The 19297-nt window shown below is 40.0% G+C and overlaps 1 protein-coding gene across 5 annotated transcripts in view; it reads right to left on the bottom strand.

Moving 5' to 3' along the window:
• Nucleotides 1–19297, bottom strand: part of crot (carnitine O-octanoyltransferase) — an 84207-nt gene that overhangs the window by 17134 nt on the left and 47776 nt on the right. For all 5 annotated transcript variants that reach the window (XM_060824953.1, XM_060824952.1, XM_060824954.1 and 2 more), the window contains 5 exons: nt 18984–19077; nt 13124–13249; nt 12423–12524; nt 11675–11758; nt 802–909 (listed from right to left, as the gene is read on the bottom strand). In XM_060824953.1, the coding sequence (XP_060680936.1) occupies nt 802–909; nt 11675–11758; nt 12423–12524; nt 13124–13249; nt 18984–19077 (514 nt within the window). The remainder of the gene's footprint in view (nt 1–801; nt 910–11674; nt 11759–12422; nt 12525–13123; nt 13250–18983; nt 19078–19297) is intronic.

Below are 19297 nucleotides of genomic sequence, written 5' to 3'. Positions count from 1 at the left end.
AACACGTTGCTGACTTGGATGACCAGCAATGATCATATTGAATAGTGGAACAGGTTCAAAGGGTCTTTGGTCTACTCCTGCAGTTATTTTCTATACTTCTATCAATATCAGCAATGTCTCAGTAACTCAAACCAAACTGTAAATCAAGAACATGGGTACTTCTGTCCAATTTGGCTGGAATACGATCAGAAATAATGAGCAATACAGTCTTAATATAATAGTCTAAAGAATTCTATTTTCCTTCATTCTTTCAATGGGCCGCGAGTGTCGAGATCAGCGTTTGTTGCTTCAAAACTTTCCCCACTGTAGTGTCAACATGCAAATTATTTGGCACCTCACAACAGATTAAGACTTAATCAGAATGTTGGTCAATGAGGGATGTTTTAAGGAATGACATAAAAGGAGATAGATAGATATGGGTAGGTTTAAGGTAGGAGTTCCAGAGTGTAGAACCTACCTAATTAAAAAACACACAGATGCTCAACGGAGAGACAGAATTTGGGAATACTTAAGACATAGCTATAGAGTTGAAGGAACTATAATGGTCTCCAGGGAGAGAGGAGATTACAGTGAAAAGGAAGGACAGCAAGGCCAAGATGTGAGTATAATAGAAATGATAAAAACAGTCTTCTGGATCCTAGCCTGGCTACTTCTTCTATGGCTCATAACATTCATCAATCAGGAAGACATCAGGTTTTATCAGATTACATTGCATTATTAGCCTATATGTTTCATGGGAAAGTAGTTATGTCATTATTGGGATTCAGGACTATTTGGCTCATTTACAGAAATAATTCTTACCTGCTTGTAATACTGTTGCTTAGCTTGATCTATGTCATTGAGAACCTTCTGATCCAATACAAAAACCAGCTCCTCTGGCCATGCAAAGTCACGAACTGCAGTTGATCCCTTGACAGTAAAGTTGAATAAGTCCTCTTAGTGACTATCTACAATATACATTTTTTCTTAGTTTATATGCATATATAAACTGCTTAAGACCTTTAACAGAACACAAGTATCATTATGCTATAAACTAATGAGGATTTGATTCTTTAGAATAGCAAAAATTAGCCTGCGCCATGAACTTATCTTTTCTAAAAATTCTTGTACACAGAATGTGCAAGGGAAGGTCAGCACATTTTGCTCATTCTAAATTTTCATTGAGCTGATTGGCTCCCTAGGTTATTTCAGAAGGCATCCGAGAGTCAACCATATTGTTGTGGGTCTGGAGCCACATATAGGTCAGACCAAGTAAGGATGGTAGATTTCCTTCCATAAAGGACATTAATGAACCCCAGATGGTTTTTTTTAAAATCACAATTGACAATGTTTACATGGCCTCCATTAGACTAGCTTTTAATTGCAGGTTTTAGAAAATTCAAATTTCACCAGCTGTCACAGTGGAATTTGATCTCACGTGTACCCAGGAACCCTGACCTGGGCTCTCTGGATTACGAGTGCATTGAAGTTACCAATACACTACTGTCTTCCCCAAGAGCAGTGATCAAGCATGTAGGTCACTAACTAACGAAGAGGGTTGTTTTACAGACAACAGTACTGTGACCAGCAGTGTTCCACAGGAATCAGTGCTGGGTCTATGCTGTTTGTCATTTATATAAATATTCTGGGTGAGAATATAGGTGGCGTAGACAGAAAGTTTACAGATGATTCTAAAAGACTACAACGGAATCTTGATCATCTGGGCCACTGGGCCGAGGAGTGGCAGATGGAGTTTAATTTAGATAAATGCAAGGTGTTACACTTTAGGAAGACAAATCAGGATGGGACTTACACAATTAACAGTAGGGCCCTAGGGAGTGTTGTCGAACAGAGAGACTCAGGGTTCAGATACATAGTTCCTTGAAAGTGGCATGACAGATAGACGGACAGTGGACATTTGGCATGCTTGCCTTCATTGCTCAGACCATTGAGTATAAAAGTTGAGACATCATGTTGTGGCTGTACAGGACTTTAGTGAGATCACTTTTAGAGCACGCGAACAATTCTGGAAGAGTGATCAGAAATTGTTAAATTGGAAAGGGTGCAGAAAGATTTTCAAGGATGTTATCTGGATTGGAGGGGTTGAGTTGTAAAGAGAGGCTGGATAGGCCGGGACTTTATTCCCTGGAGCACAGGAGATTGAGGATTGACCTTATAGATGTTTTTAAAATCATGAAGAGCATAAATAAGGTGAATTGCAAAATCTTTTCTCCCTAGCGTAAGAGAGTTCAAAACTAGGATTAAAGTAAGAGGGGAAAGCTTTAAAAGGGACTGGAGGGGCAACTTTTTCACACTGGGTCTGTTGCATTTATGGAATGAACTACCAGAGAAAGTAGTAGATGCAGGTTACAACATTTAAAGATACTTGCATACTTACATGAAAAGTAAAGGTTTAAAGGGATATGGGCCAAAAGCAGCAAAATGGGACTGGATTAGTTTGGGAAACCTGGTCAGCATAGATGAGTTGGATCGAAGGTTCTGTTTCTGTGCTGGATGACTCTACCAATCTATGACTCAAAGATATTGTTCTACAAATTGCGATAATAACAGATAACATCTAACATGGTCTTATAATATTCACCACTAGTTATTCATGAAAGTTTTTTTAACATTGATAATCTAAATGTTAATTTATTTTGTACAAGTTTCGTAAGGATATTCAGTACTCTACCACTAACATCAGTGACACTAATTCTTACAGTTTGAGAACAGGGGAGGGAAGGGAATAGGTACTTAAAAACGGCAGAAAACAAGTCAATGGAATTGTAAATTTATGCTAAATAAAAATGGGGAAGAGTGAAAAATAATCTCTTAAGAACCAGTGACAGCACTAGGAAGTAGAGCTTCCAAATAATTTTCAGAAAATGCCAAATCATTTATATAGGAAGCCTGACTCTTTGACAAACAGGGGTTCAACCCAAGAAACAAACAGATTTGATAGGTGAAAAGAAGTTCTTGAGTTAACAGCTGACGCTGGAAAAGAAAACCAATCATTTGCACTGTTTCTATATGCACATTCAGCCAATGATTTCCAAGACTGAAAACCCACTGTATGAAAACAATGGTGACAATAGGTGATTCCAGTTAAAATAATGCCAACAACGTGTTTACATAAAATTACAGAAATGTACTTACTTCCTAGTAGTTCAGGACAAGAAAGAAAGTGAGTTAAATAGCTAGATCTCAGATTTTCTTTTACGTTTTATTTGCTTGAACTGACAAGATGAGGACCTCAAGACAGACAATCAGAGGCTTATCTAGTTTCACCGGAGCTGATTGTGAATAGTTTCTGATTTCTCACCTCCAGTTAAAAGTAAATAAGATGAAAGGAGATTTAAGGCATGGGAGGACAATTTGGCAGCATGAAATGCCCATCCTGTGCCATGTGTGAAATTGTAAATACTTTACATTGACATGTGTTGGTAGTATTTCAAACTGCAAATCACCAGATCCAGGTTTTGAAACTCAAGTGGCATCTGCAATCCCTATAGTGCATTCACAAAGCTGAGAACTACATGGATAGCACAATTAACAAACTGATGATAATAGATTAAGATCAGGAATATAGCACATTTACAGCATTAACTCTTACCTGCTCAAAATACCCACGACATTAGCTAGAAAGCTCAGGCAGATGGTGCAAGAGTCGCAAAACTGTCCCACTCACTAACCAGCTTTCTATTTTATCTTCTGGTGAGGGGATGGTTCATTAGAAGAGTGTAACAAAAACTGAGCTTGTGGTACTGTAATTGTGGGGATGGGGTGAAGGAAGAAGAGTGGAAGGATAATAATGGAAGGGATATAATAGTTAGGGGAATTGATAGGCATTTCTATAGTGGTAGACATGACATTCAGATGTTATGTTGCTTCTCTGATGCCAGGGTCAAGGGTGTCACATGGCAGCTCGAGGACATTGTTTTGAGGGAGAGTGAACAACCAAAGATCATGGTTCATGACAGTACCAACTGCATAGATAAAAAGCAGGGTGAAGTCTTGAAAATAAAATTTAGGGAACTTGGAACAAGACTGAAAATGAGAACCTCAAAGGCATTAACCTTGAGAGTTTTTTTCCTGTACCATCTGCTAGTGATTAGAGAAACAGGAAAATTGGCTGAACAAATATAAAGCTAGAAAAATGTTGCAAGAGGGAGGGTCTTTTCTTGGTACTCAGACTGGTTCTGGTGAGACATGTACAAGGAGGATGGATTACACCTTAACAGTACAGGGACTAATATGTTCATGGAGAAGGATAAAACCACCATGTCACAGAGATGTGAACCCTCGACAGAATTCCAATTGAACAGAAACAAAGCATGTCATGGGAAGTAGTAAACTGAAAAGAAAAAGTAGGGAACTGCAGAAACAAATCATGGTCAAATGACAATAGTATTACCAAGGCACACAACTAAAACCACTCTATCTGAATGAAATGTGGTATTTGCAGCAAGATAGGCAAATTTAATTGCTTTTAGAATCATGACTACAGATGGACTAAGACTGAGAGCTGAATGATAAAGGATATTTGTCATTTAGTAGGCAAAAAGGAAAACAGGAGGTGAAGTAGTGTTGATATTATGGGATAGCATCTCTGGTTATAAGAAAACAGTGGAATCTGATTGGATAGAGCTAAAAAACAGCAAGGGACAGTAAATAATAGCAAAATGGTTTACGATAGTAATGTAAGGCACATCTAAATGTGGAAATTAGAGATACATGTAGTAAGGGAAATGCAGTAATCATGAGTGACTTTGAGGTTCACATAGTCAAAGCAAATCCAGTGAATCCACTCCATTAAAGCAAAAAATACCCAATAGGAAAAGCAAGAGTAGTACTGCTAAAAACTCAAAGAAGAGATAGTACTAGATCAAAGGAAGAGACTTATAAAGTTGCCAAAGATGTTATAAACCTGGGACTGGGAGAATTTTACAATTCAACAAAGGAGAGCTAAAAAATTAATCAAGATATAGGAAACAGTATATTAATGTCAAATAGCAAACAACATAACAATGGATTGTAAAATCTTGTACAGATATGTAAAAAGGAAAAGATTAACAAAGACAAATATGTGTTGAATACTGGCAGTGACACAAGAATGTATAATAGGAGATAGTGAAATGGGAGAGAAGCTAATTAAATACAATGTTAAGACATGGGGCAGAAGTAAATCATTTGGTCCTCTAAGTCCATTCTGCCATGAGATCATGGCTGACCTGATAATTCTCAACTCCGTATTCCTGTCTTACCCCATAACACTTGATTCCCTTATTAATCAGAAAATTCTCAGCTTTGCATTCACTTAATGTGCAGCCCTGTGCAGTAAAGAATTCCACAAGTTCACTACCCACTGAGAAAAAAACAATCCTCAACTCTTTATTTCAAAAAGCGACTCTTCACCCTGAAATTATGCCCCATGGTTCTAGACTTTCGCACATGGTGAAACCACTTCTCAGCATGTACCCTGCCAAGCCCCCAGAATCTTATATATTTCATCCCAATATATATCTTTGTATATTTCATTCCCAACTGCAAATAGTTCAAGCCCAACCTACTCAACCTGTCCACAAAAGAAAAATCACTCCATAGCTGGGATCAACTTGATGAACCCTCTCTGAACTGCCTCCAATGACAATTTATTTTAATCTTGATCAGTTTCCTTAATAGGGGAACAAAAACTGTTCACAGTATTCCAGTTGTGGTCTGATTAGTGCCTTATATAGTTTCATCAAGACCTATTTTTATAATTCATCCTCTTTGAAACCAAGGCCGATATTCCATTTGCCTTCACTGTTAATCATTGAACCTGGACACCAGCTTTTTGCAAACAATGGGCCCGGGCTCTCAAAACTCTCAGTGCTGCAGCTTTCTGCAGTCCTCCCCTATTTAAAAAACATTCAACTCTTCTACTCTATTTTAAAGTACTTTATAATGTGCCGTGTGTCTGAGGGAAGCCACTAGAAATTCCTTGAAATAAATCAGATTCAAGAGTCAATCAAGCATGTGGAACAAAGAGATTAGAAAAAAAAGGAATAATAGGACTGAAAGGATGTGTATGTTGGATATTCAGAAAAGTCTGATTGGACTGTGTCAATGTGAATTTAAGGGGAAATCATGTTTAGTAAATCTGATAGCATTTTTTCAGGATGTTTCTCATGGAGTTGATCATGAAGAGGTAGAGAATTTGAATTTTCAGAAGGCTTAGAACATAAGAACTAGGAGCAGGAGTAGGCCATCTGGCCCTTTGACCCTGCTCTGCTATTCAATAAGAATATGGCTGATCTTTTTGTGAACTCAGATCTACTTACCACGCTCTCACCATAGCCCTTAATTCATTTATTGTTCAAAAAAAAACCTTAATTATAAAAACATTGACTGAAGTAGCACAAACGGCTTCATTGGGCAGGGAATTCTATAGATTAACAACCCTCTGGGTAAAGTTACTTTTCAATTCAGTTCTAAATCTGCTCCATCTAATCTTGAGGCTATGCCCTCTTGTCCTAGTTTCCCCTGTCAGTGGAAACATCCATTCTACTTTTATCTTATCTATTCTCTTCATAATTTTATATGTTCCTACAAGATTCCCCCCTCATTCTTCTGAATTCCAATGAACATAATCCCGGTCTACTCAGTCTCTCCTCTTCAGCCAACCCCCTCAACTCTGGAAATAACCTAGTGAACCTCCTCTGCACCCCCAGTGCCAGTACATCCTTTCTCAAGTAAGGAGACCAAAACTGCACACAGTACTCCAGGGGTGTCCTCGCCAGCACCTTGTACAACTGCAACATAACCTTTTAACTGTTTTTAAACTCAATCCCTTTAGCAACGAAGAACAAAATTCCATTTGCCTTCCTAATTACTTGCTGTACCTGGAGACTAACCTTCTGTGATTCATGCACAAAGACACCCAGGTCTCTCTGCATAGCAGCATGCTACAACTTTTTACCATTCAAGTTATAATCCTTTTTACTATTACTCCTATCAAAATGCATGACTTCACATTTATTAACATTGTATTCCATCTGCTAGTCCTTTACCCACTCATTCAATGTATCTATATTATGTGAGGCCTTTGATGAAGCCCCACACACAGGACATTAGTAAACAAAACTGAAGTTCATGGAATTGGATTAATATGCTAGCATCGCATTGAAGACTGGTTAACAGACAGAAAGCAGAGACCAGGAATAAATAGGTCATTCTCAGGTCAGCAGACTGACCAGCAAGGGACCGCAAATATCAGTGCTTAGATCCCAACTTTTGACAATCCATATCAATAACGGAGTTGTGAATGAAAATTGTAATAATTCCAAATTTGTAGATGAACTAAAATTTGGTGGGAATGTGAGTGGTGAGGACGATGCAAAGAAACTTCAAGAGGATTTAGACAGGCTGGGTACTTGGGCAAGAGTATGGCAGATGGAATACACTATGATCAGGTGTGAGATCATCCATTTTGGTCGGAGGAATGAAGATATAGAATATTGCTATAGAATATGGTGAGATTCTGGGATATATTAATGTTGAAGTGGATCTAGGTGCTCTTGTTCAAAAGTCACAGAGATCTAGCAATGAGGTACAGCCAGCAATTTGGAAGGCAAATGGTATGTTAAGCTTTATCTCAAGAGGATTGAAGTACAAGAACAAAGACATCTTGCTACAATCATTCAGAATACTGTGTAGATCAGGGGATGTTCTGTGCAGTTCTTAACCACTTGCTTAAGGAAGTGTTATCTTTCCATAGAGAGAGTATAGCAAAGATTCCCCAGTCTGATTCCTGGAAGAGTGAACTGTCCTTTGAAGAGAGATTGAGGAGACTGGGCCTGTGTTTTCTGAAGCATAGAATAAATTTCACATTCATGTCCTAAACAGATAGGCAGAGGGAATGCAGAAAGAATATCTGCCTTGGCTGTGGGTTTAGAACCAGGACAAGCCATTAGGCAATGAGATTAGGAGAAATTTCTTTACTCAGAGGGTGGTCATGGTTTCAAACAGCACAGAAACAGACCCTTTGGCCCAACCCGTTCATATCAACCAAGTTTCCTCAACAGAACAGGTCACATCTGCTTGCATTTGATCTATATCCCACTAAATCTTTCCTATCTATGTCCGTGTCACAATGTCTTTTAAAGATTGTAATTGTACTCGCCCTACCACTTCTTCTGGCAGTCTGTTCCATATATGCACCACCCTCTGTGTGAAAGACTTATCCCTCAGGTCCCTTTTAAATCGTTCCCCTCTCATCTTAAATCTATGCCCTCTAGTTTTGGACTCCCCTAGTTTGAGGAAAAAAACATTTGCTATTTATATTTCTATGCCCCTCATGAATTTATAAACCTCTGTAGGCTTAGACTCCTCCACTTCAGGGAAAAAAGTCCCAATAGAATGTAGGGACATCTTGAAAAATGTCCATATTACAGAGGAGGTGGTGCTGGATGTCTTGAAATGCATAAAAGTGGATAAATCCTCAAGACCTGATCAGGTGTATCCTACAACTCTGTGGGAAGCTCAGGAAGTGATTGCTGGGCCTCTTACTGAGATATTATATCATCGATAGTCACAGATAGGCGCCGGAAGACTGTAGGTTGGCTAACGTGGTGCCACTGTTTAAGAAAGGTGGTAAGGACAAGCCATGGAACTATAGACCAGTGAGCCAGTTGGTAGTGGGCAAGTTGTTGGAGGGAATCCTGAGGGACAGAATGTACATGTATTTGAAAAGGCAAGGATTTATTAGGGATAGTCAACATGGCTTTGTGTGTGGGAAATCATGTCTCACAAACTTGATTGAGTTTTTTTGAAGAAGTAACAAAGAGGATTGATGAGGGCAGAGTGGTAGATGTGATCTATTATGGACTTCAGTTAGGCATTCAGCAAGGGTTCCCATGGGAGACTGCTGAGCAAGGTTAGATCTCATGAATACAGGGAGAACATATCATTTGGATACAGAACTGGCTCAAAGATAGAAGACAGAGGATAGTGGTGAAGGGTTGTTTTTCAGACTGGAAGCCTGTGACTACTGGAGTGCCACAGAATTGGTGCTGGGTCCACTACTTTTCATCATTTATATAAATGATTTGGATAGGAATACAAGAGGTATAGTTAGTAAGTTTGCAGATTACACCAAAATTGGAAGTATAGTGGACACTGAAGAAAGTTACCTCAGATTACAACGGGATCTTGATCAGATGGGCCAATGGGCTGAGAAGTGGCAGATGAATTTAGATAAATGTGAGGTGCTGCACTTTGGGAAAGCAAATCTTTGCAGGACTTATACATTTAATGGTAAGGTCCTAGGGAGTGTTGCTGAACAAACAGACTTTGGAATGCAGGTTCATAGCTCCTTGGAAGTGGAGCCACAGGTAGATAGGATAGTGAAGAAGGCATTTGGCATGCTTTCCTTTATTGGTCAGAGTATTGAGTACAGGAGTTGGAAGGTCATATTGTGTCTGTACAGAACATTGTTAGATTATTGCGTGCAATTTTGGTCTCCTTCCTATCAGAAAGATGCTGTCAAACTTGAAAGAGTTCAGAAAAGATTTACAAAGATGTGGCCAGGGTTTGAGGATTTGAGCTATTGGGAGAGGTTGAATAAGCTAGGGCTGTTTTCCCTGGAGCGTCGGAGGCTGAGGGGTGACCTTATGGAGGTTTACGAAATCATGAGGGGCATGGATAGGATAAATAGACAAAGTCTTTTCCCTGGGGTGGGGGAGGAGTCCAGAACTAGAGGGCATGGGTTTAGGGTGAGAGGGTAAAGATATAAAAGAGACCGAAGGGGCAACCTTTTCACACAGAGGGTGGTACGTGTATGGGATGAGCTGCTAGAGGAAGTGGGAGGGTTTGGATGAATAGGGAGGGTTTGGAGGGATACGGGCCAGGTGCTGGCAAGTGGGACTAGATTGGGTTTGGATATCTGGTGGGCATGGATGAGTTGGACTGAAGGATCTGTTTCCGTGCTGTATGTCTCTGTGACTCCATGACTCTCCTTAAAACTCAAACCCTCTAGTCTCAGTAACATCCTTGTAAATCTTTTTTGCATCCTTTCCAATTTATTATATCCTTCCCATAACACGGTGACCAGAATTGTATGCAGTATTCTAACTGTAGCCTCATCAATATCTTGTCTAGCCGCAACATAACGTCCCAACTCCTGCACTTAATGCTCTGACCGATGAAAGCAAGTTTGCCAAACATCATCTTTACTACTCTGTCTACCTGTGACACCACTTTCAAGGAACTATGTACCTGTACCTCTAAGTCTCTCTATTCGACGAGAGTATCCACAGCCCTGTTCAAGTCCTGCCCTGGTTTGTCTTACCATGCAACATTTCATATTTGTTGAAATTACTCTCCATCTGCCATTCCTCATTCACTGGCCCAGTTGATCAAGATCATATTGTCCTCTTGGATAAGCCTTCTTTACTGTCCACTATTCCAATTTTAGTGACATCCACAAATTTACTCGTTGTGCCTCTTATATAAATGATTTGGATGAGAATATAGATGATGAACAACAGTGAACCCAGCGCCAATCCTCGCAGCACACTGCTGATCACAGGCATCCAGCCCAAAAAAGCAACAGTCTACTACCACCCTCTGTCTCCTATCAAGCCAATTGTATATCCAATCGGTTAGCGCTCCCTGGATTCCACGTAACCTAACCTTACTAATGCGTCTACCATCCAGAACTATGTCGAAGGCCTTGCTAAAGTCCACCCCTCTGCCCTCACCTAACTTCTCGGTCACTTTTTCAAAAAAAAATTCAGTCAAGTGAGACATGATTTCACATGCATAAAGCCATGCTGACATTCCTAATCAATCCTTGCCTTTGCAAATGCATGTAGACACTGTCTCAGAATCACCTCCAATCTACCCACCACTGATATCAGACTCAATTGTCTGTAGTTCCCTTGCTTTTCTTGTAGCCTTTCTTAAATAATGGCACATTAGCCACCCTCCAGTCTTCCAGCATCTCAACTGTAGCTGTAGAAATTCAACTGTTTAATAAGCTCAAGACAGAAATTGACAGATTTCAATTTTATAGTGACATTAAGGGATATGGAACTAGCACAGGAACCAGGTAGACAATCAGCCACAATCTAGAACGGCGTAGCAGGCTCAAAAGGTTGAATGGCCCACTTCTGCTCCTATATCCTTAAGTGTAACCCACTTAAGGCACTGTTAGGGCAATAGGATTTAAACATGGCGAGCATCAAAATGACAGAATAGTGCATTGTAACATACCCATGCTGCATCTCTCAGTAGTGGTTTCCTAAATGAATGAAGCATTGAAGAAAATCTTTACAGCAGAAGTTTTAACATCTTAATTTTGGTTACAAGAAACAGGAAACAGCGTCATTAAAAGTTTGAGTGATGGGGTATAAAAAAATTGAACATAAAAGTCCAATTGCTGACAGACAAGTGAAAACAGAAAAGCTGAACTTACTTCAGGCAGCATTTCTGGACAGACAGACAGACAGACAGAGAGAGAGAGAGAGAGACAGAGAAGAGGGAGGGGGAGAGAGAGGGGGAGGGGGGGAGAGAGAGAGAGAGCGAGAGAGAGAGAGAGAGAGAGCGAGAGAGAGAGAGAGAGAGAGAGAGAGAGCGAGCGAGAGAGCGAGAGAGCGAGAGAGCGAGAGAGCGAGTGAGATGATGAAAGACGCTTTTTGTTCTCTTTACATACCTTCCATTTGCCTTCCACGGACTTGATAGTCTGATCAATGTAATAGCACATGGAAACCATTACCATGGCATCATAAGGAGAATGCTGTAACAAAACAGAACCAAATAATCCACCTTTTAGGCTACATGACATCACTAAAGTGTTTCTGTTTTAAATACTACTGGAAAATAGTATTTTCCCCACGGTAGGTGTGGCTGAAGGTATAAGTTTCAGGTGTGGAGTAAGTGATTTAGAGGAGATCCAAGATAAACATTTTTCACCCAGCGGTTGGTAGAAATGTGGAATATGCTCCCCGAGATGGTGATGGAGGCGGGTACTCTTGAAATATTTAAGAAGCATCGGGACAAGCTCTTAAAAAAGCCAAGGCAGTGGGGGCTATGGACCCAGTGAAGATAAATGGGATTAGTGTAACTTGATGTTTGTTAATTGGCATGGTGGACCAAAGGGCTTGTTCCTATTCTGTGTGACTCAATGACAATAGTCCTTATCTCTAAGTGTGTAGCGATAAGAATCAAAAGGTGTTATCTTTCAGCCATAATGCTAAATAAACCAAGCATTAACCGTCTTTAATGTGTGCCTAAGACCTTATTGAAATAGATTAAATAATTTTTCTACGGTTCTGGTTACCTTTACCTGCTCAATAAACAAAAAATTAACTAGGTTTCATTTTAAGGTGCAGTTTAAGACAGCTCTCAATACAACGATTCCTGCATTAGTGTACAATTTTCTTCAATTTAAATTCACTTACATCACAATTTGAACCAAAAGTTCCATTGGCGAAACTGAGGCAATTGTATGACTTGTCACCCCATCGTATAATTGGGTTTCCAGTTAGTGCTGATAAACATATCTGAAAGTAGTAAACAAAATGCAATTCAGACTGCTTCTTCATGCATACACAATATATCCAAATATTACTCATGCCAAGTTAATGTAAAGCATTCATTTTCAACAGAAGTTTAAGGGGTATACTGAATTCACAGGGAAATGACAAGTAATCTGAGGCAACAAAAACAGAAGCACTGTAAAACAAGACAGTGTTGTGTCATCTAAGGAGCTATTAGGGCAATTAATGAAAAAGCTAGGTCAAAAAGATTTGTCTTAAGGACCAGCTTTAAGGAAAAATGTAAGGTGGGAGATGGCCAAGTTTAAAGTAGAAATTCTAGAACGAGGAACTCAGGCTGCTGAAGGCATGGTCACTGATGAGAAAGCAATTAAAATCAGGGATTCAAGTGATCAGAATTAGAAGTGTGCACATATCTTGGAGGGGAGAGGGGCTGGAGATTACAGAGATGAAAAATGATGAAAATCCAAGATTCTTCTGGTCATCCATGATTTCTATTTCTATACCTGTTACACACACAGATTCCAAATAGTTCAGCCTGTTTTCATTTGGAAGCTCCATATAAAACTACAAGCATCACATCTATAGATAGTTTATCTACTCACTTGAGAATAGTCTTCAGGTGATGCAGGGGGACTGGTATCATCCAGTGAGAGTATGAACAAGGAACTCTGAATGTATTCCAATATAGTCAGATTCTTCTGATCCAAGCTAATTAGATATTCCCGTACCTGCATCAAAATGTTAAAAAGAAAATTATCCTGGCAGAGATTGGTGTTTGAAAAATCCCCAACTCAAAATTGTCTGTCAAAAACAAATCATAATGTTTTCTTTGTTTTTATTATTTCTGCCATTGTACAAACCAAGTACACTCAAAGCAAACCACTCAATAGAGAGTCAAGTCTCATTTGGGTTTTGCTAACATATTGGTCGGAGTGCAATGTTTTGAATTTTAAAACACATAATTAAGTAATTACAGAGTGAAGGAAAATATATTTCTCTGTTCTGTCATGCATCTAAACCAAAGAATAAATTTTAGAGATATTTCACAGATGGTCAACACCAACTTGCCATATAAAAGATAATACTGAAAAGCTGCATGTCCAATACCCTTCGCATCACTAGACCCTGGTAACTGAACAGAGATTTTATTAATATATTTAGCTACGAGATAAATTTTAGCCTCGAATGATTGCTCAATTTTACAACAGAATAATACGTCACTAGATTGCACATTATTCTAAAACATGCAAAAAAAACATTCTTGCATGGGATGTCACTGGCAAGACCAACGTTTGTTGCTCACCCCTGAACTGAATGGCATGCTGGACTATTTCAAAGTTCTGTTAAGAGCCAACCACATGGAGTCTCATGATGGCCAAAGCAGATAAGTACAGGTGATTTCCTTCCCTAAAGGACATTATTAAACCAGATTTTGTTTACCAAATGACAATTGACAATGGTTCCGTTGCTGCCATGAGATTAGTACTTAATTCCAGATGTTATTGAATTTAAATTTCACTGTCTGCCATAGTGTAAAATGAATATAATGAAGTCTGAATCACTGGACTCCTATCCCAAAGACATTATTTTATGCCACCACCATCTCCTCTTAAACAAATGTGCATACTGAAAAAAAAACTGAGTAGAAGCAGTGACACACTCTAAATGTGCAGTGGCTCTACAATTAACATTCCATCCCAGAAAATTAAAACAAATCAATCCTGACTCTTGTGCCACTCAAAGAACAAAGAAAAATTACAACACAGGAATAGGCCCTTTGGCCCTCCAAGCCTACACCGATCCAGATCCTCTACCTAAACTGTCACCCATCTTCTAAGGATTAGTATCCCTCTGCTCCCTGCCCTTTCATGTATCTGTCAGATACATCTTAAATGACACTATTGTGCCTGCCTCTACCACCTCCGCTGGCAATGCATATTCAAATTTTCCACGTAATGAGCAGATAAATGCACACTTTGGATTATAGGAAGAAAGAACTCACTGTGGAAGAAATCTGAGGTAACAACTCAAAACTGCTCTGAAATTTGTCACCTATTGGCAATTTCATGTAGGAAGGAAAGAAATGAGTCTCCTCAGAGGCTGAAGTTATGGCACATTTCTAGGGTACAGTCATATGAGCTTTGTGCTGCCACTGGAATGCTTCATATTGACTGTCTATTACGAGCACCTTGATAAAAGCACATCTATTCTTTTAAGTTCATTACTCTTCACTTGAAACGATGTATCTTAGAGGTCAATTGCAAGAGGAAAGAGTCCAGTAAATGGCAAGATCCTTACAAGCATTGATACACAGACAGATACAGGGGTACAAGTCCACAGTTCCTCGACAGTGGCAAGACAAGTGGACAGGATGGTAAATGATGGGGTACAGCATGCTTGCCTTCATTGTTTGGGGCATAAAGTATCAGAGTTGGCAAGTCATGCTGTAACTGTATAAAGCTTTAGTTAGGCCACATTTGGAGTGTGTAGTTCTGGTCGCCACACTAAAGAAAGAATATGGCAGTTTTGAAGAAGTAGTAAAGCAAGCTTCCTAGGGTTCTGCCTGGAATGAAACATAAAAGCTAAAAAGAGAAGTTGTACAAATTGGATTGTTTTCACTAAAACAGAGACTAGGGACAACCTGATAGAAGTATATAAAATTAGGAAAGATATGGATTTGGTGGTTAGTTAAGAGTCTCTTTCCCCAGGTTGAAATATCAAATAGTGGACATAGATTTAAGCTGAAGTTTAAAAGGAGATGTACAAGTAAAATCTTTGTTTTACACAGATGGTTGGCACGTGGAACATGTTGCTGGGGAATTGGTAGCAGATACAAAAGCAACTTTCTGGGACATTTAAACAGACACATGAACAGGCTGGGAATAGAGGGAAATGGACTACGTGCAGGTGGATGGGATTAGTTTAGAATAACATCATGCTTGGCCGAAGGGCTTGTTCCTGTGCTGTATGGATCAATGTCCTATTGGAGACGACAGCTTTTGAAACAATACAGCAGTCAACCAGCTCAAATGGAGGCAAGCACTGAATTAGGTTGAGCATGTTTTAAGGTCCACATGCTAAACTTGTAACACATGCTAAATTCGGAACACAGGCATATCCAGAGCAAGGCAAGAGATGGGAAGCTGAAGATTTCTCCATACAGCAACATTGACAATATAAATTGCCAGTTTTTCAGTCATCTGTGCTGTTCCTACACTTTTATCTTTAGTAACAAAAGAATACACATAATACAATTAAATCATCTACAACTTAGTCATAGAGATGTACAGCATGGAAACAGACCCTTCAGTCCAACCTGTCCATGCCGACCAGATATCCCAACCCAATCTAGTCCCACCTGCCAGAACCCAGCCCATATCCCTCCAAACTCTTGCTACTCATGTACCCATCCAAATGCCTCTTAAATGTTGCAATTATACCAGGCTCCATCACTTCCTCTGGCAGCTCATTCCATACACGTACCATTCTCTGTGTGAAAACGTTGCTCCTTAGGTCTCTTTTATATCTTTCCCCTCTCACCCTAAACCTATGCCCTTTAGTTCTGCACTCCCCGATCCCAGGGAAAAGACTTTGCCTATTTATCCTATCCATGCGCCTCAATTTTGTAAACCTCTCTAAGGTTACCCCTCAGCTTCCGATGCTCCAGGGGAAACAGCCCCAGCCTGTTCAGCCTCTCCCTATAGCTCAAATCCTCCAACCCTGGCAACATGCTTGTAAATCTTTTCTGAACCCTTTCAAGTTTCACAACATCTTTCCGATAGGAAGGAGACCAGAACTGCACGCAATATTCCAACAGTGGCCTAACCAATACCCTGTACAGTCGCAACATGACCTCCAACTCCTGTACTCAATACTCTGACCAATAAAGGAAAGCATACCAAATACCTTCTTCACTATTCTATCTACCTGTGACTCCACTTTCAAGGAGCTATGAACCTGCACCCCAAGGTCTCGTTGTTCAGCAACACTCCCTAAGACCTTGCCATTAAGTATAAAAGTCCTGCTAAGATTTGCTTTTCCAAAATGCAGCACCTTGCACTTATCTAAATTAAACTCCACCTGCCACTTCTCAGTCCATTGGCCCATCTGGTCAAGATCCTGTTGTAAATGGAGGTAACCCTCTTCGCTGTCCACTACACCTCCAATTTTGGTGTCATCTGCAAATTTACTGCTGTACCTCTTATGCTTGCATCCAAATCATTTATGTAAATGACAAAACGTGGAGGACCCAGCACCGATCCTTGTGGCACTTCACTGGTCATAGGCCTCCAGTCAGAAAAACTACCCCCCACTACCACCTTTGAGCCAGTTCTGTGTCCAAATGGCTAGTTCTCCCTGTATTCCATGAGATCTAACCTTGCTAATCAGTCTCTCATGGGGAATCTTGTTGAACGCTTTACTGAAGTCCATATAGATCACATCTACTGCTCTGCCCTCATCAATCGTCTTTGTTACTTCTCAAAACACTCAAATCAAGTTTGTGAGACATGATTTCCCACGCACAAAGCCTTGCTGACTATCCCGAATCAGTCCTTGCCTTTCCAAATACATGTACATCCTGTCCCGCAGGATTCCCTCCAATACTGAGGTCAGGCTCACTGGTCTATGGTTCCCTGGCTTGTCCTTACTACCCTTCTTAAACAGTGGCACCACGTTAGCCAACCTCCAGTCTTCTGGCACCTCACCTGTGACTATCGATGATACAAATATCTCAGCAAGAGGCCCAGCAACCATTTCTCTAGCTTCCCACAGAATTCTAGGGTACACCTGATCGGGTCTTGGGGATTTATCCACTTTTATGCGTTTCAAGACATCCAGCACTTCCTCCTTTGTAATATGAACATTTTACAAGATGTCACCATATATTTCCTACAGTCTCTGTCTTCCATATCCTTTTTCACAGTAAATACTGATGCAAAATACTCATTTAGTATCTCCCCTATTTTCTGCGGCTCTACACAAAGGCTGCCTTGCTGATCTTTGAGGGGCCCTATTCTCTCCCTAGTTACCCTTTTGTCCTTAATGTATTTGTAAACACTCTTTGGATTCTCCTTAATTCTATTTTCTGAAGCTATGTCCCCCTTTTGCTCCCCTGATTTCCCTCTTAAGTGTACTCCTACTTTCTTTGTATTCTTCTAAGGATTCGCTCGATCTATCCTGTCTATACCTTACATATGCTTCCTTCATTTTCTTAACCAAACTCTCAATTTCTTTAGTCATCCAGCATTCCCTATACCTTCCAGCCTTTCCTTTCATCCTAACAGGAATATACTTTCTCTGGATTCTCGTTATCTCATTTCGCATTTTCCAGCCATCCCTTTATCTGCGAACATCTGCCCCCAATCAGCTTTTGAAAGTTCTTGCCTAATACTGTCAGAATTGGCCTCTCTCTAATTTAGAATTTCAACTTTTAGATCTGATCTATCCTTTTCCATCATTATTTTAAATCTAATAGAATTATGGTCGCTGGCCCCAAAATGCTCCCCATTGACACCTCAGTCACCTGCCCTGCTGTATTTCCCAAGAGCAGATCAAGTTTTGTCCCTTCAATAGTAGGTACATCCACATACTGAATCAGAAAAATGTCTTGTACACACTGAACAAACTCCTCCCATCTAAATTCTTAATACTACGGCAGTCCCAGTCTATGCTTGGAATGTTAAAATCCCCTATCATAACTACCCTATTATTCTTACAGATAGCTGAGATCTCCTTACAAGTTTGTTTTTCAATTTCCCACTGACTATTAGGGGGGTCTATAATACAATCCCAATAAGGTGATCATCCCTTTCTTATTTCTCAGTTCCACCCAAATAACTTCCCTGGATATATTTCCGGGAATATCCTCCCTCAGCACGGCTGTAATGTTATCCCTTATCAAAAATGCCACGCCCCATCTCTCTTGCCCCCCCTTTCCATCCTTCCTGTCGCATTTGTATCCTGGAACATTAAGCTGCCGGTCCTACCCATCCCTGAGCCATGTTTTGTAATTGCTGTGATATCCCAGTCCCATGTTCATAATCATGCCCTGAATTCATCTGCCTTCCCTGTTAGGCCCCTTGCATTGAAATAAATGCAGTTTAATTTATTAGTCCTTCCTTGTCCCTGCCTGCCCTGACTGTTTGACTCGCTTCTGTTCTCAACTGTACCCATCTCAGATTGATCTCTTTCCTCATTGACCCCTGGGCCCACCCTCCCAACTTACTAGTTTAAATCCTCCCGAGCAGCTTGAGCAAATTTCCCTGCAGTATATTAGTCCTCTTTCAATTTAGGTGCAATCTGTCCTTCTTTAACAGGTAATTTCTACTCCAAAAGAGATTCCAATGATCCAAAAATATGAATCCTTCTCCCATACACCAGCTCGTCAGCTATGCACTTGGCCACATTTGAACAACAAGGAGGCTACCAATGCCAACAATAACTGAAATTACCTCAACCTACCTTTGCCCAATGTGTTCTTTCTTCAGAAGTTAACACTGACACACCTGGTCCTTCAGGTTCATTGTCACATCTTTTCCTGATGTAAGTCAGTTGTCTACATTGGAAAGATAAGGATAAGCAGGAGTTGCTAATAGTTAATAAGTTACAATCCAGCTACCACAAAGAATTTCAAATGAAGATTCATGCGGTTTAATTAAGTATTTTAATGGTTTAATTTGACACACTGAGAATTGTGAAATTAGTTGTAAATTAGCTTAACGCAATATCAAAATCATGAGCAATTTTCATATCACAGGTATGACTTTAGTTCCTCT

This window comes from Hemiscyllium ocellatum, chromosome 5, assembly GCF_020745735.1.
Source record: "Hemiscyllium ocellatum isolate sHemOce1 chromosome 5, sHemOce1.pat.X.cur, whole genome shotgun sequence".
NCBI lineage: Eukaryota > Metazoa > Chordata > Chondrichthyes > Orectolobiformes > Hemiscylliidae > Hemiscyllium > Hemiscyllium ocellatum.
Note: the sequence above shows the minus strand (reverse complement) of the source record. Positions and strands in the feature narration are given on the sequence as shown.